We start from the raw sequence: 26900 nt of genomic DNA, 5'->3' as shown, positions 1-26900 counted from the left end.
AGAACAGCGTTAAATACGGGTGAAACTGTTTTCCCGCGTTTAACGCTGTTCTTTCCCGAATTTCCTCCGTTTTTCGAAATCGAAAATCTCTGTGAATATTGAACATATCCAAGCATGGAAGAGATGGGCAACAACTTTCTAATTGGAAGTTAACAGGGAATCGTATAAAATTTTAGATTTTTTTTTGTTACACACTGTATTTCCACTCTCAAAACTGGTATAGGGTAATTTTTGAAAGGCTGTTGAGCATTTCTCAAATCGGAATCGTACCTCTACGATGGACGGTTGATGACATAGAGGCCGTGCTTGCATTTAGAGGGTACCCTGTATATAAACTGAAGAGCCAAAAAATGCAACATTGTAAAAATGCAATTGCAATAACTAGAAATAATATATATATACACACACACACACACATAATGAAGTAAACTGAAGAGCCAAAAAAACTGATGCAGGCATGCGTATGCAAATAAAGAGATATGGAACCAATCAGAGTACGGCGCTGCGGTCGGCAACGCCTATATAACACAACAAGTGCCTGGCATAGTTGTTAGATCGGTTACTGCTGCCACAATGGCAGGTTATCGAGATTTAAGTGAGTTTGAACGTGGTGTTATAGTCAGCGCACGAGAGATGGGACATAGCATCTCCGAGGTAGCGATGAAATTTGTATTTTCACGTACGACCATTTCACGAGTGTACCGGGAATATCGGGAATCCGGTAAAAAATTAAATCTACGACATCGCTGCGGCCGGAAAAAGATCATGCAAGAACGGGACCAACGACGACTGACGAGAATCATTAAACGTGACAGACGTGCAACCCTTCCGCAAATTCCTTCAGATTTCAATGCTGGGCCATCAACAAGTGTCAGCGTGCGAACCATTCAACGAAACATCATTGATATGGGCTTTCGGAGCCGAAGGCCCACTCGTGTACCCTTAATGACTGCACGACACAAAGCTTTACGCCTCGCCTGGGCCCGACATTGGACTGTTGAGGACTGGAAACACGTTGCCTGGTCTGAGGAGTCTCGGTTCCAATTGCTTCGAGCTGATGGACGTGTACGGGTATGGAGACAACCTCATGAATCCATGGACCCTACATGTCAACAGGGGACTGTTCAAGCTTTGTGGAGGCTCTGTGATGGTATGGGGCGTGTGCAGTTGGCGTGATATGGGACCCCTGATACGTCTAGATACGACTCTGACAGGTACGTAAGCATCCTGTATGATCACCTGCATCCATTCATGTCCATTGGGCATTCCGATGGACTTGGACAATTTCAGCAGGACAATGCGACACCCCACACGTCCTGAATTGCTACAAAGTGGCTCCAGAAACACTCTTCTGACTTTAGACACTTCCGCTGGGCACCAAAATCCCCATTCATGAACATTATTGAACATATCTGGGATGCCTTGCAACGTGCTGTTCAAAAGAGATCTCCACCCCCTCTTACTCCTACGGATTTATGGACAGCCCTGCAGGATTCATGGAGTCAATTACCTCCAGCACTACTTCAGACATTAGTCGAGTCCATGCCACGTCGTGTTGCGGCACTTCTGCAGGGTCGCGGGGGCCCTACACGATATTAGGCAGGTGAACCAGTTTTTTTGGCTCTTCAGTGTATAACGCAAGAATATATAATGAAAGAAATAATACGAGAGTTTTTTAAACAGATAATTTCAGAATTAGTAAAAAAAAAATAACTTAAAATAACAATTGGAGAAATAGTTTCGAAATTTTTGTGATAGAAATTATTTTACAATCAATAAAAGAATAATTGCAGAATTATTGAAAGAAATTATTTCAAGATATATTGAGAAGGAAAATAATTTCAGAATTACAGAAACAAACTATTAAAGAATCATTTAAAGTGATTTCAGATTAAAATTAATCTCAGAAGTATATATATATAATTAACTTAATCAGTTATCAAAAACTTTTTCAGAATTATTTTAGAACTAATCAAACTTGGTAATTAATAAAAAATAATAATTTCAAAATAAATAGAAGGCTTCAATTATTTTTATCCCTGTTTGACTCGGGGCCCCATTAGCCGTTTCTATTAAGATGTCACTAATTTACATGCGTTGGTGACCCGCGGGCTTCGCGGAAAGTTGCAATTTGACCCGCAGTGAATGAAATGTTAAAGACCCTTATACAAAAGAATAAGATTCGGATCTGTGGAACATCAGTAATGATGAACATCGTTTTTTCACCAACAGATGGATCGTCATCTGTTGGGCAATATATTAGAATTATTATGTATTTTTTCCATTTGAACAAACTCGCCACATTTTTTGTGTGTCTGTGCTTATTTTGTTTCGGTACGTTTATTAATCCACAAAATAGGAAATATTTCGAATGTAACTAACTTTTTGATCACCCATTATTATAGATTATCTCCTCCAGAATTTCACCAAAGCTTTTTGAAAAAATAAATTATTTTTTTACTGTTATCGTGTTTGGCACTGAGATTACTGCAGCTTACAGATGAAATACAGCAAAATTAATCTCCGCTATACTCGACATCTACTTCGATTATTGCGAATTAAATTTATAATATCAAAAAAAAACTATCAATTCACCGATTTATATATTTCTTACAAACATGAATGATTTTATTATATCTTCATTCACAAATTTTATGTCCTCGTGCGCGTTTGTTAATATCTTTATATATTTCAGTTGACATGTTCACATTTGTAGATTTTTTTAATACTTGGTAATATTTTTACCCCGAGTTTTCATCTTATCAGATCATTTTGAATACTTTTTCAGCTTTACGCACTGAGAAAGTTGATGCAGGGTGATTTGAATAACCCAAAAGCTCCTCTGGCTGACAACTTCAGACCGACGTTGCTGTTGAACCAAAGAACAATACGAACTAACATTGACTTCCGAACGCCAAAAGTGAGTCTCGTTTATTGTCATTATTTACGATTTTTTCCTTCGGGATTTTTACTACTTTTTCATCGAATGTTGAGAGATGGAGAATAATGTTTTATGCATCATAGGTATTGACACTTATTAACTTGATAATTTTTACTATTTTGCAAATTTATTCGAATTTAGAAAAATTTTGTTACTTGGAAGTATGGCAAGCACTTTGAATCCAACTCAATCGTTGTTCTATATTTTGTTCACGATATCCGCCCCCAACAAAGATGGCATTTCTCGTGCAGCAGAATTTTGGCATTTTTGCAACAAGACTGATTTCCGTCTGTAAATTGGTGAGCCGATTTACTGCCAAGAATGTTTTCATTAGTAAAGAACAACAATATATCAGATATTCTGAGGAGAATAGATACCTCCCCAGGTCTGACCATAAATAATGTTCATTGGCTATTCACACAAGTTCTTCAAATGACTCGGCGAGTAGCTCCCAGGAAAGCCGATTTTTTTTTTGTTTCCACGAGAATTATGATATGCAAAGCTGAAACTTGGAGAATGACGGAAAGATATCTCCAAGAATGGAGCCTGGAGTTCAATTTGATTGAACACGGTAAAACTCACTCGGCTCGTACGCATATTTACACTCTTTACTCCTTCCTATTCGAGCATAGCGGAAATTGGCATGGCATAATTGTACTTTAATGGTGGCAAAAGCAGCAATATGTCACGGAAGGCGGAGCTTTTTCGAAGCTCTTTGCTATAACTATATTGCACTAAAGTGTATTGTATTAAAGCTTTAGCGCTATAAAATTCTCGTCCAATTTAGTTTAGCTGATTAAGTGTCTGACTTGATCCCTCAGAGAACTGTTTTGAATCCTTTTCTTTCAAAATACATTTGTCCATCCCCACCCCGTCTCCTTTCACTTTTGTTTTAATGTTTTAGTATCCATGTAGGGAACATGGAAGAAAGCAGATAGAATATGGAAAAAGGACGTGGGTTCGAGTTCTCGTAGAGGCAGAGTGAACTTTTCTTTCCAAAAAAATCAGCATCCCTACATATATCCAGTTTTGTGTATATATTGTAATAAGGCGAAAATCTAAAGCAAAGTGAGGAATTAAAATAATGAAATGAATTATCTTCAGAAGTGGATTTGAACCAGAGACAGTGAGTCTGTTGTAGTTTTTGCAAATAGCTCCACCTTTCATGACACATTGCTACTTTGCCACTCGTAGCAAGAAATCACGGCATGCTAATTTCTCCCAATCTTGAATAAGAGTAAAGAATGTGAAGGCATCGTCACTGTGGATGGTAATTTTGGTTTCACATTATTTAGAGACAGAAAATTATAGTCAACCGTGTGTGTGCGACGGTATACAGAAGGGAGTTAAGTCACGGGTGAAAAAGTTATTTTTCGTCCTTTTTCCCCTCTGACGTCCACACATCAGGAGGTGCTCGTAAGTGGTTGAGCGATGACGCCACAGTACTTCCCCACCAGTCAACAACTTCATGGGAGTGGGAAACGAAAACGTACTTGTTTTCTGGATCTTGTAATTGTGGACGATAGCATGGCAGATCGGAGTGTATTCGCTGGATGAGACTGCTCTGGAGGTATAGACGATTCTTGGGGCGTATAGACCGGTTTCAATCGAACAATGGAGATTCACTTCATGCCTGAGTTCCATCTCTGAAGCTGGAAAAATTTCGGCTTCACGTTATTTAGAGATAGAAAATTATAGACAACCGTGAGCGACAGATATATACAGAAGGGAGTGAGGTCACGAGTTGAAACAGTTCTCTCTTTTTCAGCCTCTGACGCCCACGCTTCAGGAGGTACACGTAAGGTGGTAAGCAATGACGCTACTAGTGTAGGATTGAGAATTTTTTCTTGATTTAATGGGTTTCGAAGCATAAATGTTCTTAGATTGAGAAGCGATTTGTCTGTAAATTTCCTCAAAACCCTTACCGTAATCCTTACTTGAAATTAGAAGAAAAATATTTGTACCGGGAAAACATTACCGAATGACAAGAAAATACCCAATCTAAGTATTAAATCTAATCATAAAAGCAGCCAGACTGAAATGAAAAAGATAGGTTCGTTGTGCATTGATGTCAAATAAAGATGAATTTTCGATGGGAAAATTTAAACTTCCTCATCTTCGTGTCTGCTTCAGGAACGAAGATCAGACAATGTTGAAATTTCAATTCAAACTCGCTACTTCAATTTTTGATTGGAAATATTAGTTTCTTTATATATTTCTCTTCTTTTTCTTCATCGAACCAAAAATAACATATTTAATATTTTCAATTTATCGGAAACCTCTAATCAGTGTTCCGAAAAATAGAAAATCGACTAATGTACTGACGAGGCAAAATGTACTTTACCGATAAGACAAAAGCGAACCTACCCTTTTGAAATCCATTCCAAAGAGATAATACTTCACTGAAAATCCATTCACCAGGAAAAGAAAATTCTTACGGAAGAAAATCATGAAACTCTCTAATTTCTTGAAATACATTGCTGAGGCATGAAGGTATTCCTCGCGTGACATACTATCTGCTGTTCGATCTAATCTAAACGGATCAATATTTTGGAAGTCCCTATACAGATGTTTGACGTGGTGACAGCGTGACTGTCATTAAATCCGGCAGTGATAAGGTAAATTAATTCCGACAGTTCGGCAGACTCGTGCTGCTGCTGCTGTTGGTTGCTCTAGCTGTTTTGCGTCCCCGTTCATTGTTCCAGATCTATCGCGTAAAGTATCACTTATTCAATTTACCGTCTTTTCCGACACGATCTAAAGTGAATTCTGCGTAACTCGACATTTGCGTACACCGTCAACCCATTACAGAATATTATCTCAAAGTCTTGGCTTAGATGTAATTATATTTCATATCAAAGCTGCTGTTGCCGTAGCGTTCTTGTTTATACACAGCGTTACGTTGATATTTCGCGAAGATAACATCTTTACTCATTTTTCACATTGCATAAAATTTATACAAAAGAATACAAAGTGAGAGAGAGAGAGATCGGAATTATAAACAGAAAGGGTTTAAAATTCTCAGATGTAAAACTACTGGATGGGTTAACGTAATTTTATATCTATACTATAGTATGCGGATGAGATTTCTGAAGGAAAAAGAAATACACAGTGAAACCTCGCTACAACAACACTCGATGTAATGATAAATCTCTCTACAACGATATTTTTTAAATCTTGTTTGGGATTGTCTGTAGTCTGATTTTAAACTCCTCTCGATACAACAATATCCTTCACTACGATAAATCCCTCTATAAAGATATTTTTTGAGATTTTTTTACACCGCGCTACAACGATATTTTTTAATAATTTGCTCAAAATCGCTTTAAATTTGATTTTAACTTCCTCACTTCTTTTCGTTCTTCTGAATGCGACTTATTATATCGGTATTTTGCCCAAAACAGATCACCGAAAGCACCAAGACCTAATTGATATCGCTACCATCTGTGTATGACACGGAAGTGCAGCGCAGTAAACAATTTCACTGAGGCAACTTAACTGAATTTTATTAACCAACTAATCAATTACAACTTTTTTCAGCGAATTAATACATAATGCTTTATGCACATTTTCTAGTGGTGCTAACAATGCCGATTTAAAAAAGTTAACAACAATAGCATAAATTTGATGACATGTAATGATAGTTTTGCCTCTCAACACATAACGCTAATCCCTCTACAACGATATTTTTCTTGGTCCGCGAAGTATTGTTATTTCGAGGTTCCACTGTAGTTTACATTTCGGCCGTTAGGGGGATAATGATACTGTGCAGGTAATTTGCATGAAAGCTTTATGCTGGTTTAAGGTTTCAGCCTAACCGCTTGTGTTCGATTTGAAGGGAAACATATCCAAGAACGTCGAAATCAGATAAATTTCAACTTAACATGATTTATTAAAAAATAAACAGAAATTATTAGTTTACAAAACATAATGATACAGTAAGAATGTACTGCAAACGTATCGAAACGTTTAAGTAAAGTATTCGGCTTCCTTGTCCCTTTCACACCCTAGTGCCACAAATGTGTGGGCTACTTTTTCTCACTGTAGAATGTTTTCTTTTCACCTCAGGGAGTTAAGCTTTGACCTACAGGATTCTGCAAATTTTGAGTTAGAAAATATGTTGAATATGAACTTTGGGGGCTTCCATCAGAGAGCAGCACTCAAAGTTGAACTTTATGGGAGTTTTAAGATGGCTTCCAGGGGAAAGTACCTTCGGGAAAAGTGTGATTTATTGGATAAAACTCATCGATAAAATTCTGTAAAACATTGTATGCGAAGATGAATATACCTTGCATCATTTTAGCTGAGCAAAACTGAACGAAGTGAATAACAATAAAAATTCACAATAAAAATTGAAAATTCGAAAAAAAAAAGAAAAAATAAAGTTTTCTGACAGTTATGTTTTCAATGCATTTATTAAGTATCAGAAATGCAAAAACATTTTGAAAATTCAAAAAAAAATTCATGCTGGGGTCTGAAAGGGTTATATACTGAATATCGATGTGTGTGGCTGTGGATTACACACACTGGAAACGATCGCATCAATTTGCATACGGAATGCAGCGCCGCAAAACTGAAACTACCTAACATTATTTTGGATGTTACGCAAATGATATAATATTATGCATTTACTGAACTGAAGATAAGTAAATGAGAAATAACTATACTAAAATAACAAATGTGAATGAAACTAATAATGCTTACTTGGAGCCATCAACTATTTACATAACATATCTGAGGTTTTCAGGGCATGTTTTCTCCGACGAACCAAATACCAAATATACCTCACCATACCTTTGAACCATGCAGCAGAATTTTTTTTTTGGTGAAGATTTGTTTCAGACCAAATTATTCAGTTAAACATGTTTACAACGTCATTCAGAAATTAGTTTCATCGCTTCATATACTTATTCCTCCAATGTACTCGCAGAATTCACTGTGTTCCGAGCAATGAACATTAAAGCAAATGGTTTCTACGCAAAGTATATGCACTGAATTTGCTTACAATTCACCCAATAGTTTCACATCAGAGAGGTCCATACACATTCTGTTTAATTTCGGTCGCCCAGTGCATAAACATCTCTCTAACTATTTGAAATAAAGATATGTTTATTCACCCGAGAATACATAAATCTCCTCCGAGTCACTGTGAGAACATGTTTCCGAATAGTTATAAGAAATAACTTGTCTTCTCTATATTTCTGTGTGTATATATATGTATACAAAAATCCCTTCGAAGATTCCAAATAATGAGAGTTCTTCTTCGAAATCCAATGCTACGCACTTGGAGCTTAGAAACATTTCGACTATGGTTATATGTTTTCATTGACCAGGAAATAAAACTTTCAAATGCAACTCCACAGGGAAAGCAGCTTAAAGATGTCTTCCACATTTATGTATTTCATCCGTGTTTTCCCGTAGCAAAAGCGAACATTCCGATGCAAGATCCAACAAGACACGACGAAAATGTTGAGAAATTTCCATATCAAGAAATCTATAGGACCAGAAAAAAAAATGCTACTTCAGCATATTGGGCCACTGCTTTCTCCTCACAGGGACTTTTCAAGCAGAGCAAAAGCAAAGAGACGAACCAACTTTATCTCCATTCGCTTCTAAGTAATGCCTATTCAACAGAAGTGGAATCCATAGATTTCTCCCACGGAATTATTAAACTATGCGAAATTGCCTAAGTATTTTTGCGCTATTTATTTGTGCGCAAAGTAACCCCTTACGCAGCAGTTTTGTGTGAAAACTGGAATGGATTTTTCTGAAATGGCGTATCTAGAATTGTTATATTGTTCTTTTCTCTCCCCCCCCCCTCCTCCTATTTTATTTTATTTTTTATCTTACAACGTAAGCTGCTTAAAAAATAGAGAAGATGGAAGACGAAAGTGAGGGTGAAGCCTGTTTTCCAATTCTAAACTGTTGCGAGATCCGCTACGAAACTATCGGGAAAGTAATTGCCTTACAAAACTCCGAACAAAGTGAAAAGAAAAAAAATTGCAAAAAAAAAAAAAAATAAATAAAATCAGCGAGGAAAAATTCATGGAGACTCTCAGTTATGGCTTTATCGGCTTTATCTGATGGAGGATAGTAATGTCATCGAAAATAATCCGAGTGCTTTAGAATCCATGTGGAAAATTTAAGACAAAAGATGTTTTTATGCACTATACTATTGAGGATATGTGTATGAGAAGCAACGGGTGGATTTATTTGCCAGTGGAAGAGTTTATAGTTTGGTTTTTTTTAATACATATATACACTCGGTTTGGATGTCTGCTATAGAGATGAAGAGGCTTTCTATAGCCCATTATGTCGTTGTGACTCCAACCGTCTTCTATATTTCCAGTTCGAGGAATCGATAATCGAAATTGTTGAAGGAAAATGAATTTAGAATCGAAGCATTTTTTTCAGAAATATTTTCCTCGGTGAATATAAATAATCATTCAACTCTTATATGCATGGTTTATTTTTAATTTTTCGTTTTGAGCTGATAATTTTTTCACGTATCGTAAGCCGGAAAAAAATCATTTAAAAAAATCTATTTCAAAATCTCTATTTCGAATTGTACTGCTTATACAGGGCTTTAAAGAGGACGTACAGACCCTGAAAGATTGCACATAAAATAAATGTATTGAAGTGATATTACTTTCGAAGTATATATAACTAACTTCTTTGATTCGAAACGATAGTATGAAAAAAATTCGGACAGCAAAGTTCAAGTTTAAAAAAAAGAAATGAAAACAAAACATTTTAACAAATTAGCAAAATCACAGTCACGCATTCTCTGCAACGTAGAAAGAGTTGTCGTTAATTGAGGCATTTACCAGCAAATTCAAAATATAAAATGAAAAGAATATGACCTTACTTTATGTACCATCGGCAGAAAGTACGTAAATAATGTCAGATGTTAAAATACAGGGTGGGCAAAAAATCCATGGAAACTTTAAAAATGAATAAAAACCGGAAAAATAACCGAAACAAAAAATGGTTTGCAGGGATAACATCGCTAGGTCACGGGAATTTGTTTAAGACAGAAAACTCAAAACTCGGAAAACTCGGAAATAACTCAAAAACAGCCGATGGGTGGCGCTGGTACGAGCGACTACGGTGGAAATATGCAAATGAGACGATTATAACAACTTGCGCACCTAATCCACAACCACTTTACTGTTGTAAACCGTGTATGTGGACCTGCTGCACTCTGCCGTTGCTGGATTTGTGACTCGCCTGCAATGTCTTATCTATCCCCTGTGGGGGGGGGGGGGGGGGGTCATGTGGAACACATACTGCTGTAATAAACGATTTGGAGGCATTCTGTTTGTTGTTTGCGTATCTTTTCTTTGACTTGTGTACATTTGCGCGACCTATCGGATTTTTTTAGTTATTTTTTCCCTGTATTAAAAAAATTCCCGTGACCTAGCCCTGCAAACCGTTTTTTATTTAGGTTCTTTTTCCGGTTTTTACGAATTTTTAAAGTTTCTACGGACTTTTTGCCCACCCTGTATATAAAATTTTGACGTCCGGATAGTCTACAGTTGACGCCAATTGACAGCAGCAACCTATTTTTGATTATCACGCGCATGCACATTCCGACATATTCAACACTGCAGCGAGCCCTACGAGCCTTAAAATCAGAAGAAAGCCTACTTCATAAAAAATAAAAATATATGACATTTCACATGGAGTTTGGTGCCATACCGGTTGAAGAGTTAACGAATACGGAAGATATAACATACATAAATCGGCAGTTCATTGTCGGACTACGATAAGCCGGGCAATGGAATACATTACGATACAATATACCATCACAAGCCAAAGACTGAAATACGAGCATCAATCCTATATCGAAATAATTGTACAGTATATCAACAATCACACCATATATAGAATGTGTGAAATGCCTTCTCATCACTTGAAAAATTTATTCGGTGTTACAAACGTTGCTGGTACAAAATTTTATCATCAACAGATCTCGAGTGGCAGAAAGAGACGTATCATGTTTTATGCCCTCCATATTTTGCGAATATCATCGTATGTTACATGTATATAAATACCTTCATTGGTGCTATTAAGGCTGTTAAATATACTACTTACATACCGGTATGTTATAGAAGCATATAATAATACAGAGTAATGTTGTAAATGGTACAGTCGATGATAAGCGTATTCCTCGTGCCATAAAACGGTAATGAGTAAGCAGCAGCTTTATGATGATACGGAAATCTGCGGGTCCGTTGAGTTTAATGCTGCAGCTTTCTGTGCGAGCGCTGCACCCAAACAATACGTAGAAATAACCGTCGTAAAAGCATGTTACTGACAGACTGGCGTGTTAAGCGATTTATGGCGCTACGCTTGACCACAATAGCTTATCGCGGCCACAACATTTATGCAGAGCTGCGTGAAACCAAATCCCACAGCGTTTCATTAACCAACGATGGAGCTATCAGCCCAAAATTTACTAATGTGTTGCCGTTAGTTTAGATAGGAGCAATCTCTCTCTTTCTCTCTCTCCAAAAACAAAGAACCCTCTTCTTTCGACAACAAACAATTCATTTTATGGAAGTGTCTCAACAATCGAAACTGAAACAAATGTGGCTTCAGAATCAGAGATGATATTGAAGTACATTTTAGAGCCTCCTGTTTGAAAGCCAGAAAAAATCAGATTTCAACAATTATATATTTACCCCAAAAAAAAAAAAAATATCATAACAAAATAGCAGGACGACAACGTATTTTTCGGTACATGTACCGGGTGTTCATAATTAAAGGTGGCTTCTTCTGAGCTGTCTACAAACTTATTACCCATCAGAAAATTATGGAACTTTAGGAAAACGTCTTCATATAGCCAGTGCGCGATTTTGGCTTCATACGCTCCCCCCCCCCCCCTTCATGGGAAAAAACACTTGGTTTAAAGGAACATTCAAACATGTTCTGTTCTCTTCAGACCTCGATTGTTTTTTCTTAATTTTTTGATATTTTTACATAATTTAACCAAAGCTTTTTGGATTTTAATTGTTGGGTTTTTTAATTTTAACTGCAACGACATGCCGATTTTTTAAAAATCACCAAACTTTACCCATATTTTATACCATAAAATTTGTCTAAATCATTTTAATGAGAAATCCTCTCGCTCAAGCATGTGACACTCAAGTGCCAGGACACATGTGAAGTTTGAAAATATTTGAGCACGCAGTGTGTGAGAAATGTTCCTTATCTGAGAAAAAACATAGTTTTGGGGGGGAAAGCATTTTAATGGAAAAGTTAATCGCAAATAATGCTTGCCAGATGTTAATATATATTGAATATATTAAAAAATACTTCTATTGTAAGTATAAAAAAAATTCTCACAGAGTTTTACATGGAAAATTTCAAAGAACTATAAAATGTGTATTTTTGAGAATTTTCGTGTTCCGAGCCCCCGAAAAGCCGCAGAAAATGAGATTCTAAAAATCATAAATTTTCCTGAAAGAAACAAATAACCATAATAAAATGCCAGAAAATTAGGGCCGTAGACAACTCAAACGTCAACTTTGATTATAATCACCTTGTACATTTCTAATAACTTTCAAAAAAGTTTTTTTAATACACAATGTATATGGACCAACGAAATTGTTTTCATTATGGATTTATATGCCTTTCATCGGTAAATTTTTTTATATAATATATAATTCCTCATGAATCATTTCTATTTTATTTAGTTTTTCTAAAATGCAATTTCGAATGAAACAGACATTGATGAATGACTCTTTTACATGAAAAAAAAAGATAATAATTTAACATAATCGTTTTATTTTCGTCAAGCCAAAAATACCCAAAATAACCGCTACTTCATATGCACTTTTTTACTGTCGGTGATGTATAAAGAAAATGATTTCATAATAAGCATTATGAAAACAAAGGAAAATAAAATATTATATCGAGCTACTTCTAATAACAGGTCATATAATTTTCGAAATGAGTTTTCGAGTTATTTTATCTTTTTAGATATTTTCCACATGGCTGTTGCTAATAGTTATAAAGAGGTATATGTGAGCTAATGAGCGTGTGCTTCCATACATGAATTGTTTAAGAGCTTGGTGGGTTTTTGCACAACGTTGGACTCTTACAGAATGAAACGTGTCTTGTATTCCCAACCGTTTTTGCTATAGCAACCTCTCCTTTTTAGAGAAAGAGAGCCAGCTACCGCTAATAAAATCAGGAAATTAAGTTTGTTAAACGGTGAACATCATTCCGGGGCATCTATTTGCTTAAACTTCATTTCAAGTTGCTTTTACAGAACAAATCATGATACGCTTGAACGCTTGGGCTTCAGCGTCGTGAGGCGAAATCTTAATTTGTCTCGGTTGGGTCTTCTCTAGCCTTTCTTGCGCAATAATATCCTCCGCCTCCTCCCCAAGAACCACATCCCAATCCCACATTGAAGAGCTAGTTTCCTTCAAGAATTCCACCTCTACCCCACTTGATCTTGGAAAAACCTTATTAGCGGCGAGGTTACTGGGGGAATATCCCAGGTGGTTTGTCCCAAAGTTCAATACAAAGGTGAAGGAGAGAATAAAAAAAAAGAGAACTGAGCGTAAAATAAGACAAAAAGAATACTACCTTTAGAAAATGAAGCATTCAATTACATAAAACTGAGCATTTTGCCAAAGCACAAAAAGCCATGAAAAAAATATACATAGAGAGAGAGAGAGTGGACCCCAAAAAAGGGAAGGGTCTCGTGGCTTCTTGGTTCACTGACGCTGAATTGGTGAACTGAGATTGGCTAAGAAACTGCTCCGAAATCACAAGAAAACTTTAAAAAAAAAAAACTAGATGATGCCCTTAATGAGTTTTTTTCTTGTAAGATACAGGCACTTTGAAAGAAACAAAACATCACGGAATAGTCTTTTAGGTTTTTTTTTAATCTCAATCACTCTTACCCTTTTTTGGGAAGAAAAAACGTTTCTGCGAGATAAGATTATTTTAATAATATTTTTAAGAGTTTTTTTTTTTTTGTTTATTATCTTTTGTGTATTGAGTACCCGAAATCGTTGCAGAATAATGTCACTCCACGCATTATACGTGTCATTTCATGGAAGCGAATTTCAAACAAATATGGGCATTTTTTTAAATATCGTATTTCTTAAGTGCTTATACTTTTACAAATATTATTTGGAATTCCACTGATAGCGCCTTTACGTTAGTTTTTGTTTCGAAAAATATCTAGAAACTCACAATGAAAATCATAACATTCAAATATCAATCAATTAATAGCATTTCAACTATTTAGAATTGATTCGAAGCACTTAGCAAACATTTTCTAACAAATATCTGCTTGTAATATACGTAAAACAGTGCGATTTCTTTAATTTCCTTCGTATAATCCGCAGATGCAAATTTCGCAACTGTGAGAAAAAATATTATATAGTCCGCAGAGAGAGAGAGAGCGACGTATAATCCGCATATGTTATATTGGTTCAAGAATAATGAAATCCCATGGAGGGTTAGGGGTTGTTGTTCACGTGTTTGTAGAGAAAATGTCGTTATTTCAATATACAATACAATACAAATACAACGCCACAACAGGCAAAATGTCCAGCGAGGTGGCTGAGAAAAAGATGCCCATAACAGATATGGAATTAACATGTTTCTAAAATACAGTAACCCAATTAAAAATGCAATTACAAACAATATATATATACATGATAAAATACTATACAAATACAAATACAAATACAACGCCACAACAGGCAAAATGCCCAACGAGGTGGCTGATAAAAAGATGCCCATAAAAATATGGTTGTCATATGTTTCAAAAATACAGCAACCCAATTAAAAATGCAATTAACACAAATTACAAACAATATATACACATGATAAAATATTATACAATGCTCATAATGAATACTTATGGTTGTCTTATTTTAAGTATGGATAGCTTCTCGATTTACCCCAACATGTTTATCGTATTTCTTTTTAAACGTGTCAATTGTGTTACAATTTACTACCTCCGGGGGTAAGCTATTCCATTTATTAACAATCCTATTAGAGAAAAATTCCCTGCGACACCATAACCTAGAATTTTCCCTTACCAATCGATGCTAGTGTCCTCTTGTAAAAGAAGTCGATTGACGGTGTAGTAATAATTATTTTAAGAGGTCATATATTAAGGAAATGAGGTACCCTAAATGTGCTATTACATTACAGTGAATATTTAAAAAGATATTGAATGTTGCACTGACGTGCAACATTCAATCGTTGTCAGACGTCCACAAGTAATATTTATATATCGTTCTTTTCTTGGTTTGTCAAGAAACAGGAGACCGGTGTACCTTTGAGCCATTATGCTGGTAATTATAGAAACTTCATAAACAGCTCACAAGTAAAAACAGAATGTTTAGGTGTTGCTTAAAAGCATTAATGCTGAAACGAGATCAAAATATACAATGCCTTTACTTGAAAAATATAACACACTCGTGTGTTTCTTTTGAGAGCAACGTGGCCAAATAAACAGTTAAAAAGTGGCTTTCATGGCAGGCTAAACACTCCGATCTTTTCTTAACGTATAACTTGCATGGAAATAGGGTACATGAAAATTATGTCGTTCTTCAAACTGCAGTGGATATGCAGATATGTGTATTGAACAATTTTTTCTCCGATGTTTCTTTGCCGGCTGGCTGCGCATGCAGTCCAAGTAGCGGATAGGCCAAGAAATGTGTTTATCTTTTTTTTTTTAATTTTTTTTGCAATATTATTATTTATTTGGTTTGTTTTGCCCTTCATTTCTACTACAGTCAAACTCTGTTATCACGGCGCCTAGGTTATAACGTCAATAAGCATTAGTTATGGTTTAATCCCATGGAGAATAATGTTAAAAAATAATATCAAATTAATAATGTTAATAAAAAACTAATAAATAAAATAAATTAATAATGTGTTAATAAAATGTTCATAAAAGCGAATTTTTCAATAAAAAATTCGCTTTCAGAGTTTGCTATTTCTGTATTTCTTCACCATTTTTCATTGTGCTAGTTTATAATTCTATGAAATTTGAATCTCTTGTGTTCATGGATCTATATGAAATGTAATTGTAACTCATTTGAATCCTCATCTGACGGAATCATTGATTTTTCTTCCCAAATTAATATGTATTAAGATACCTAACTTATTTTATATTCGATAAAGGAAATGATAATTATTGAGTTTAAAGGTTCCAGATCTTAAGATAAGGTAGTCAAACGACATTAGATGTTTTACAAATTTGTATCAGGTAAGCTTTTCACTTTTTTCTTTGCTTTGGAACTATTATGAATGAAGCAGGTACAGTTGAATTTATAAATTTATCATTTTGCTTTCAATGTATAAATAATTTTGAACTGTGGTAATGAAGGTAAGTAAATCTAGTTACAGACGGATTCAGAAACTTTTGTCATTACACTCAATTTCAGTAATATTTCGACTGATATTGCCAGATTCGTTATTCATTATAGTGATGAACACAGTACTTTAAATTTTTTATAGAAACACTCTCAATCACTGTAGGTAAGCATGTTATCAGCCATTTTCTGTAGCTAAAAATATGAGCTCAATCAGTGAGAAGAAACCATTCCTATTTCCTTTTTATCATTATTCTTCAATTTATCACGAGATGAGAAATGATATGGAAAAACTTCTCAAGTATTAATTTTTTTTAGTTATTGATTTTTTAATCCTCATTTTTAACTATTGAACACTTTTCCGGCGAATTTTTAGAAATAAATTATGTTCAAATATGCATCTAGTATGCATTTTTCCAATTATGTCCTAGTATGCATTTTATCCACCTACACAAAGACGAGTTACCTCTTTCTCGTCAGAAGAGTGGTTTAGTTGCATAAACCAAGGAAAAAATTAATTTTCCTTCTAAAACTCAAAAAGTTAACATGGATTTTTATATCATTCTAATGTATAGAATATCAGATATAAATCAATAGAGGGGAATTTCCCCCGAGTCCATTGTTTTTATTGCAAATGCTGATACAGCCATTCCTTGCATTACCGATTACTTAAATATTTCATTCTTTACAAAGAATATCTTATGCTGATTTCGCTACATACGATCTATGTAAATGCACATCTATGATTTATGTATGAATGAGAGAAAGGTAGGCACGTGGTTTGTGGTACTGAGATCAATGAACGGATCGAAAGAGATTCGTATATTGTCATATACAGTATTGCATGTACAAATACAAAGAATATAATCGTGTATAGACTCCACTTCATATAGCATGCATAAAAATGGGTAAGCATACCTTAAAAATGTCTATTAATTATTACCTGAAAGCAAATTTACATAACAGAGTTCGTTAATTTGAAGATTTTCGAGGTAAAAATAATAAATTTTCGAGGTTTGATCTCATAAAAAAACTCAAAACCTTTGTTTCACTTTCAATGATGTAAACGTGGTTTGTTTCCTCACGTAGAGAAATAAATTTAAAAATACCCTTTTTATTTAGCTTCATTAATATCTGAATGAAAATTTTATTTCAATATTCAATCAAGTTTTCCAAAAAAGAAAGAGTTAAAAAACTTAATGTTCATTTACTTTTATAGCGTGACATTTTGCATCCAATGTATTAATGGATATCGTTTCTGTTTCTTTTAGGGCAGTGATTGTCCTACAATGCGCAGGCAGATGTATTACAAAGGTAAGATCCTAATATAAGTTTTAAAACTTCTTTTAGACATCACACACAATTTTCAGGTGATAATCAAAAAAATCATCGAAGCTTAATAAATATGGGTAATTTTCACAGCAACTTTAGAACTTTCGATGTTTTCCTATTATCAAGTACGTACTTTTTTATGTCATTTTGAGCAGTCATTTACAGAGAATTTTAAATTGATTCTTTAAGCAGGTAAGTGTATAAATCCGAAATTTCAAATATGGGCTTCTAAGAACGTATCGTATTTCAGCAATTCTATTTCATAAATCACATACAAACATACAGGTTTTATCACAAAAATAAACGCAATTTATTAGTGCGTTTGTTTTTCATGTAACTGAATTATCAATCCTTGTTTTCACGTTCCAAAAATCAATATTCATTCATATTTACCAGATATCTAATCACTAGTGCGCTTGGACAAAATTGCTTATGTGATAGTAGTAAAGGTAAATTTTAATATTTCAAGATAACATTGCGTGAAAAAAGTTCCCACATTCTGGCTTAATTTTAGTAATCTCATCCAATTAACTATTTCAGTTAGTTCTTAAATTACGTAATTGCATGGAAATTGAAGTACGGTCGTATATATAACATACTGAAAATAAATTAGCTTATCCCATCGATTAGATTTCAAAATATGAAAAAATCTCTGTGCACGTGAAAAAAACCTTTACCTTGACAAAACATAAAATGACTTTCCGCTTCACAACAGTTTGCGGTTCTGTTTGCATTAACATGGTGCGGTATTTCTTGGCATCATTCGACGTGGCACTACGTTAAATGTTATTCCCAAAACTATTTGTCTTCAAGAAATTAATTGAATTTCAACTACTCGAAATTGATGCTGAGTATCTAGCAATCATTTCCTAGAAGAAATGTGTTTGTAGGGTAAAAAACGGTAATTAAATAAATGTTAAATCTTTATTTGGAAAGGGCTAATATGGGGAAAAAATCGATATTATTTTTCTATTGCGTGGTGACTCAGGCCAAGAAACACTATAAATACTAAATGATAAGAGTGGTATGATATGACATGAAAAATATTACTTTGAAGGCGCGTGCGTTCCAGAAGAACTTAGAGTAAAATCGTAGAAAATTAATAAATATAAGTAGGTATAACAAAAAATAACTTTTTCAAAATATCTTTCCTCAGATAATATGCAATGGTCCCATTGCTTAATTCACTTTTCAAAGCAAGTAGAGAAGGTTTTTTCTTTGGAAGTTGCCTCAGTGAACCCTACACAATTGAAATTTCTAACAGTTTACGACGCTTTATCGATAGGCATATCAGCTGTCACAAACTTTTCGAAACTGAAGCATAATACGTAAATGTAGTATTAAAATCATGCCACAACCGTCTTACAGTCCGGATCTTGCACCATGCGATTTCTAGCTGTTTCTGTTGTTGAAGAAAAAGGTCCGTGGGAGAATTGTTAGTTACTTCAGCTTTATATGGTTCATTGAGACAGCTTCCATAAAAAGCCGTCTCTAATTTCTTTGAAAAGTGTATTAAACGATGGGACTATTAAATATCATCTGAGGAAACATATTTTGAAAAAGAATAAATTATAGTTTGCTGTACCTATAACTCTTGATTTTTTACGATTTTACTTTATTATGTTCTTATGCAACGCACCTTGGTCGTAAAATAACTTTGTTGATATACGAGCCCCTAGCTCCCGCAAAAATCAACGAATGCAAATGAAATTCAAGGTATAGGTGTTTAAGAGTATGTACTCGAGAAATGAGATTGAGATGAGAAACGAGACCCTAGCTCTCGCCGTTACGGTTACAGCAACAAAATTTCGAAAAATGCAAATGGCATAAACAACTTCTAGTTATTGCAGAATGATTGGTGTAGTGAAAAACCATGAATGACGTCAGAACGTTACTCGCAGCACCATAAATGCAGGCGCAGGACGCAGACAAAGAAAGATCTCACCAATTGGTTGGTGTGCTAGACGCTCGGTCAGGCACTTCCGTAGATTTAAAGAAATTCTCCGACCGAGCTTCTAGTGCACTAACCCCTTGTTGAGATCTTTCTATGCCTGCGTCCTACGCCCGCGTTTATAGTGTTACATGTACCGTTCTAATTTATGTATTTTGATTAGTTGATCATTTTGCAATGCATAAATGGCGTTGCTATTCGATTTTTTTCGTAATAGTTTCATTGTGGCCGTAACCGCGAGAGCTAGGGTTTAATTTCTCTTTCAAATCCTCGAAAGCATACTCCGAAACATCTATACCTCGAATTTCATCCGAATTCGTTGATTTTTGCTGCCGCTAGGGGCTCGTACAACCCCGTACATTCTAAATTATTTTGCAAAGCAATCTAGATGCTCAGTCATTACAGAAATAATGTATGCTATTTTGCAGCAAATGTGCCACAAAGACAAAAAGACCCCTGACAAACAACAGTGCGACGAGATATCAAGGATGGCCGCCAGAGAAGCCTCAACGGCCCGGAACTGTTGCTTCGAGCGAGCTGAGTGTTCTGTGTTGTCATCGCCGTTAATATCAAATGCTGTGAAGTTTTCCTCACTGTGGTCGTCGTCGTCATCTCCATTATCATCAATAGAAAAAAAAAAGGTTAACTGGTTTTTCATAGATCGTCTTGTGTTGTATCCCACTTGATTCCTCTTCCATTCTGTCGTCTTCCTTGTCCACATATCTCTCTGGCTATTGAGAGAACAAACTAACTAACTAACTCTGATTTACGTAGCTGTCAATCTGTGTTTAGTGAATAAGGTGTTGTGTACGAAGCTTCCATATCAAGAGACGCTGTTTTCTCTTTCTCTCTCTATCTATCTATCTCTATCTCTCTATGAACCTTATCAGCACCTGTAGAGAGTGAAAATAACAAAAGAAAAACAAATAAACATGGTGTGCTGTATTTGAAACACTTGTACGTGAACCGTCCTCGATTACAAATGTGTGCTCAGAGAAGTTCAGAGTTTAAACTGCGATTTTTATAGTAAGTATGACTTATACATTTTTCTTCTAACACACAACTCTTTTTGAATGATTCTATTCCTCTAGCTACTTTTATTGATTCTTGTGATGCAAAACAATATTTTAGGTTGCCCTCTTGCCCGGTATGCAAGAGGGCCTGGGTTCGAGTCCCGGCGGAGACGTGATGACTTTTCTTTCCGAGTACACCTCAGCAAAATATCCAGAAAATAACTGTTTCCTTAATATATTTTTTAGGTTATTTTATTTATTTATTTATTTACATTCACAAAAGACTGGTTGCCCTTACATTGTGGGGAAGAATAAAAAGAAAGAGCACGATAAAAATCGAAACAAAAGGAGCAAATAATGGCATACTGTACATACATGGGGGGGGGGGTCATCAATTTTAAATGTGTACATGATCAAGGAACTGTAAATGTCAAAACTTGATAGTCTTTTGCAAAATAACGCGTACGTCGGTGTACAAACGAGATAGGATGGATTTCTATTCCAACCTCTGCCGACCCGATATGAAAATGAATACTGTAATCCTCCTCGCAAATGGAATACGTATGCACAGCTGGGGAATTCTGGTGCGAGAGCTCATGAACTTTATGTTCGATGAAAGAGTCAATGTATAGGTTCGACCAGAGGTCTTCAACTTTTTTCCAGTCGCGAGCACTGCCTGTATCCATCATCAAAAAGAAGAGCACCCTTTCCGACAAGTTCAACATACGAATGCATGATTTTAATCCTAGAACGCAATTTGTACAAGGTATTTAATTGGAACGTTGATCAAGTGCTCGCGAGCACGAAATTAGACACGAGCATTGAGCACCGTGGGTGCTCGCGAGCAACGGGTTGAAGACGCCTGAGTGAGACCATAGACAATTTTATACAGCTGCCTCAAGTCGTTGATCAGTCTACGTCATTGTAGACAATGTTGCCCCAAGAGTTTCAGTCGTTCAGGATAAGAGAGGTCCCAGAGACTAGATAGACACTTCGTGAACGCTTTTGGGTTTTTTTTTCAATTTGTTCGATTCCACTAATAAAAGGAGGGTTCCACACTGGCGATGCGTGCTCGAAAATATGTTGAACAAAATTTTTGAAGACACATCAGAGTGCGTTAAATTCGCTAATTAAAAAAAATTTCGTTTAAAAAAATTGTGTTAAATTTCAGTCGAGAATATCCAGAAGCAAACTATGGATTTTTTACCAATAAGGATTTTGTTAGGGTAATCAGAGCTCCGTATTTGTATTTGGATGGTTTCTCGTTATATGATTCATATTTCTAATTGATTATGTTTTTATGTTTTGATAATGTGTTTCACAATTTTCGAACTCCTTTTGTGTATGCTATACTTACGGACATTACCTTTGAATATGTTCGGTTCGTCCTGTTCCGTATTTTCAAGGTCCTTATCATGTCCACACCGTAGTTTCATAAAAAAATGTGAGATTTCCATCTTTTACAAAACAACATTTCACATGAGGAAAAATTCAATTATAATTAAAATTACAGAATAGCATGACAGAAAGAAAAAACATAGAAAGAATGGACTCTAATAAAATCTCATTTGGACATACGTCAAGTTTTTGGTCATGAATTGGTGAACTTTTCATTGGAGCGAATTTTTTTTGATCGTGTGTGGCAAAACAGATAATTTAACTTATTAATACAAAATTCAAATACAAAATCAAAGACCGAGAAAGGCAAACTGCCCAACGAGGTGGCTGAAAAAAATACCATAAAATGATCAAATACAAATACAAATACACCGCCACAACAGGCAAATTGCCCAACGAGGTGGCTGACTTAAAAACATCATGGATCCCCAAGCCATTTTTTGGAGGCCCTACCTACTACTGCTACATCACACATGCACCCCGCCCACACCCCCCCGCGGAACCCCCAACGAATCGGTACATGCGGGAATGTGCGTGTGCGTGTAGTGAAACCTGACGTGAAGTTATTTGTGTTTCTCTGTAATGCTTGTTATGTGTAGCGCTGCCATCTGCCACCAATTTTGCAAACTATGAGTGAAGTGTTATGATTGAATGATTTATCGTTGTAGGACTGTTGCTCTCTGTGGCGAGACTTTTTAACGGGGAGATCGGCTCGCATTTGCGCCTTGAAGTTGGGAACCACAGAAAACCAACTTCAGCCGACCACCGACAATTTAGATCATTTTTGTCGCACGGTCATTACCATAAAAAGTATATAAATATCAAATATATTTGAAAATCAGCAAACCCGAAAAAAGTTATTATTAAGTGCTAATTCACGAATAATGACTGAATTTTTCTGCTTTAATGAGTATCCGTATTTGATGCGGCGAGAAAATCTAGTAACTCTGATTTTATTACTATTACATTTACAATACTAGGTACTGGGTTTAAATCTCAAGAGCTTAAAACAACTTAAAACATTAATGTTACTTATCACCTCTTTTATATGTGTCTATAGCATAAGGCTGACAGTGAATTAGTTAGTAAGTTAGTTTAAATTTTCGTCAATAGAGGGCGCTACACAAAATCAATCACTTGAAATATTCAAATCAGAGGCATAAAATGCAGGGTGAACTATTAACAACTCATTTCCGAGTTTTCCTTTTGCTGGTGCTTACATAAAATTTTCATTGCGATGTTGACATTGGCTGATAGAGCATTGTTAGTGAAGTTGTTTTACCTCAGGCACGAATCACCAACTGAAGTTTTGCGAACGTTTCGGACACAGAAGTGATTAAAGAAAGGTTCGGATCTTATCACTCTTGTCGGACTGGTTTTTCTCGCCCTCCATCAAGAAAAATGTGGACTGAATTGTTTTTCCTTACCAAAAAAACTCCCTTCGTGAGAATAACGTTTTCGCATACCGCATTCAAATATACCATTTCCTTTATAGTTTCAATGAATTTTAAAATATTTATGAATTTATGGGAGACCTCTTGTATATATTTATATAATAAGGGAAGGGTGGTAGATTTTGTTGATAACGAAATGAAAGCCCAATCCACTCATCTTCCCCCCCCTTTCCGCTCCAATTTCAACACATACAACAGTTTCGGAGATATATCACTGTTTCTTTATCCCCAAATCGGCCGACTTTGTTGGCAAAACCCCGTAAGTAAAACGGTTAATATGTTACAATATGGAATTGTTTGTAATTATTGTAACTTTTTTTTCAACAAATGAAAACCGCTATATCAGTGGCATCTATTAGTACAAATAGGAAATGAGAAATAACTATAAGGAGGAGACTCGGTGAAACAAATCAATATTTTCAATTCAGATATGCAAATGTCCATACGATAACTTATTATGTTCAGTTTAATAAGTAGTTAATTTAGTAGTGCAAAAAAATTATATACAAATACAAATACAAATACAACGCCACAACAGGCAAAATGCCCAACGAGGTGGCTGATAAAAAGATGCCCATAAAAATATGGTTGTCATATGTTTCAAAAATACAGCAACCCAATTAAAAATGCAATTAACACAAATTACAAACAATATATACACATGATAAAATATTATACAATGCCCATAAAGAATACTTATGGTTGTCTTATTCTAAGAATGGATAGCTTCTCGATTTACCCCAACATGTTTATCGTATTTCTTTTTAAACGTGTCAATTGTGTTACAATTTACTACCTCCGGGGGTAAGCTATTCCATTTATTAACAACCCTATTGGAGAAAAATTCCCTGCGACACCATAACCTTGCATTGTCCCTCACCAATCGATACTGGTGTCCCCTTGTAAAAGCAGTCGATTGGCGGTGTACTAAAAGTTCATGGTCCATCCTATCCATCCCATTGAAAATTTTGAACACTTCGATCATATCTCCTCGACACCTGCGTTCATCCAATGTAAACATATTCAAAAAATGAAGTCTTTCTTCATAACTCAAGCCCTGTGTGCCAATAAGGACACGCGTAGCTCTTCTCTGCACCCCTTCAACCAAGTCTATGTCCCTCTGTAGGTATGGTCTCCAAAACCTTACAGCATACTCCAGTCCAGGACGAACTAAGCCTCGAAAAAGCGGAAGAATGACTTTAGGAGAACGCGAAGAGACCTTTTTGAAAATGAGACCAAGCATTCTATTCGATTTTTTGACAACCGCTGAACAATGTTCAGAAAACTTAAGTCGCTCGTCAATGAGAATTCCCAAATCGGTGACTCTAGTTGCATCCGGGATAGTGACACCATTCAACTCGTAAGAGAACCGTGGGTTGTTCGAACCAAAATGAGCGACCATGCACTTATCTACGCTAAACGTCATGCTCCATTCATTTGCCCATGCTGCAATCTTGTTTAAGTTGGTCTGGAGCAACTCCCTATCGCTTTCATTTCCGATTACCCCCATTAGCTTCACATCATCTGCGAATTTGCTAGTAAAAAGTGTATTTTTCTGTAGGTCGGTGGGTGGGTTTGAACCCATGTACCCTGAACCCTTCCCATCTGTAACTCCGCATCTTACCAACCCACCACAACAGAACTAGATATCTATAATATTCGAAGCTTTAACAGAGGAATTTCAATTATTCTCATACATACTATCCCGGATAAAACTAGGGTCACCGATTTGGGAATTCTGATTGACGAGCTGCTTAAGTTTTCTGAACATTATTCAGCGTTTGTCAGGAAAGCGGAAAGTGTCCTCCTAAAGTGATTATTTTGCTTTTTCGAGGCTTAGTTGGTCCTGGACTGGAGTATGCTGTAAGGTTTTTGAGACCATACCTACAGAGAGGCATGGACTTGGTGGAGCGGGTGCAGAGAAGACCTACGCGTGTCCTTGTTGGCACACGGGGTTTGAGTTATGAACAGTCTTCATTTTTTGAATATTTTTATATTGGAAGAACGCAGGTGTCCGGGGGTGGATATGATAAAATTTTCAACGGGATGGATAGGATGGACCATGATTAATTATTAATACGCCGCCAATCGACTGCTTTGACAAGGAGACACCAGTATCGTATAGTAAGGGACAACTCCAGGTTGTGGTGTCGCAGAGAGTTTTTCACTGATTGGGTTGTTAATAAATGGAATAGCTCACATCCGGGGGATCGTGAGTTCTAACACAACTGATACGTTTAAAAAGAAGTACGGTAGACATAGCGGGATAAATCGAGAAGCTATCCATACTCAAATAAGACAGCCATAACCTTTTTTATGGGCATAGTGTATTATATATTATTTTTTATGATATGTGCATTTATATTGGATATTTTGGTTATATTTTACATTTATATTTTTTATGGGCATAATTTTTTCAGCCACCTCATTGGGTAATTTGCCTGTTTGTGACAAAAAAAGATTCATTTTTTAATGGCCTTAAACATCCTTGTCATAAAATTTTGCAAAACGTCAGAATCAGCTTAAAAAAAAACGACGTCGTTGAAACTATTCCGACTAAAATAAAAATCGATGAAAGTTATTCCCGATCACAATTTAATCAGTTTTCTTATTTCTAACCACGAAGTGCTTAAAATCCATAGCGATAAAAAATGCACCTATTAAATCTTTATTCATCTCCAAGCATTTTCTTTTTCAAAGTTTTATAATAACACGCCAATAAATGATCGATCATCACCGTAAGAAGAGGAAAAAAACAATACATTTGCATTTTATAAGCAAATAAAACGTTCGTACCCCTTAACGCCATACACATGTTCCAGAAAATCTCATACACGCCTCTAGTAAATAGCCCAGTAGTATCCATTCTCATTCGGTTTTCCGATATGTGATGGAAAGGGAGGAAAATCGCGATGTGAATTCCTTCGAAGCACATTCTTATGGAAAGAGATATTTTGGCTATAGCGTTGACTGGAATCGTTCTAGCAGCAGCATACCGATCGAGAATGTTCGAATTCGGCGTCGATATCGGCCGTTACTGCACGCGGTTCGCTGCTTTCTTAAGGCTTACACAAAATCCAGAGAAATATTTCCCAAGTCGGCAACGCTCGCCCGGCGAACTCCATAAATTGTCAAGAAATTGTTTGCTTTGCAGGAAAGAAGCTTTAAATGCATGGGTAGACTGATCTTTCTCCAAACACCGATTTCCCCGCTCTCTGACTGAGTATTATTGATGTCCCTTTCTTACACCAAAAGCATCTTTGAATCCCAAGAATATTTATTCTCGAGTATAAATGCAACTAAAGGATGCATTTTACAAAGTCACGTAATGATTGCTACATATCGTTATTATAGTATGTATTATCTTCAAGGATATTTTTTATGGCGAAACAATATAACTGCACCAATCTTTCATGGTTCGAAAACCCTTTTTATCTTTCGTTTAAATAAATT

General features: G+C 35.7%; 1 protein-coding gene across 2 annotated transcripts in view; it reads left to right on the top strand.

Annotated features, from left to right (window-relative positions):
* The window catches only part of LOC149084890 (carbonic anhydrase-related protein 10-like), a 353124-nt gene that overhangs the window by 283140 nt on the left and 43084 nt on the right, over positions 1–26900 (top strand). Inside the window, exons 8-10 of one of the 2 annotated variants that reach the window (XM_089232625.1) lie at positions 2789–2920; positions 17571–17613; positions 20011–20608. In XM_089232625.1, coding sequence (XP_089088751.1) covers positions 2789–2920; positions 17571–17613; positions 20011–20042 — 207 coding nt within the window. In that variant the 3' untranslated portion in view covers positions 20043–20608. Of the gene's footprint in view, positions 1–2788; positions 2921–17570; positions 17614–20010; positions 20609–26900 lie in introns of those variants that run through there. The other variant, XM_089232624.1, reaches the window with a different exon arrangement.

The sequence above is a fragment of the Pholcus phalangioides genome, unplaced genomic scaffold (assembly GCF_987345545.1).
Source record: "Pholcus phalangioides strain wild (caught in Gottingen) unplaced genomic scaffold, Ppha-v1.0 ptg000007l_1, whole genome shotgun sequence".
Classification (NCBI taxonomy): Eukaryota; Metazoa; Arthropoda; class Arachnida; order Araneae; family Pholcidae; genus Pholcus; species Pholcus phalangioides.
Note: the sequence above shows the minus strand (reverse complement) of the source record. Positions and strands in the feature narration are given on the sequence as shown.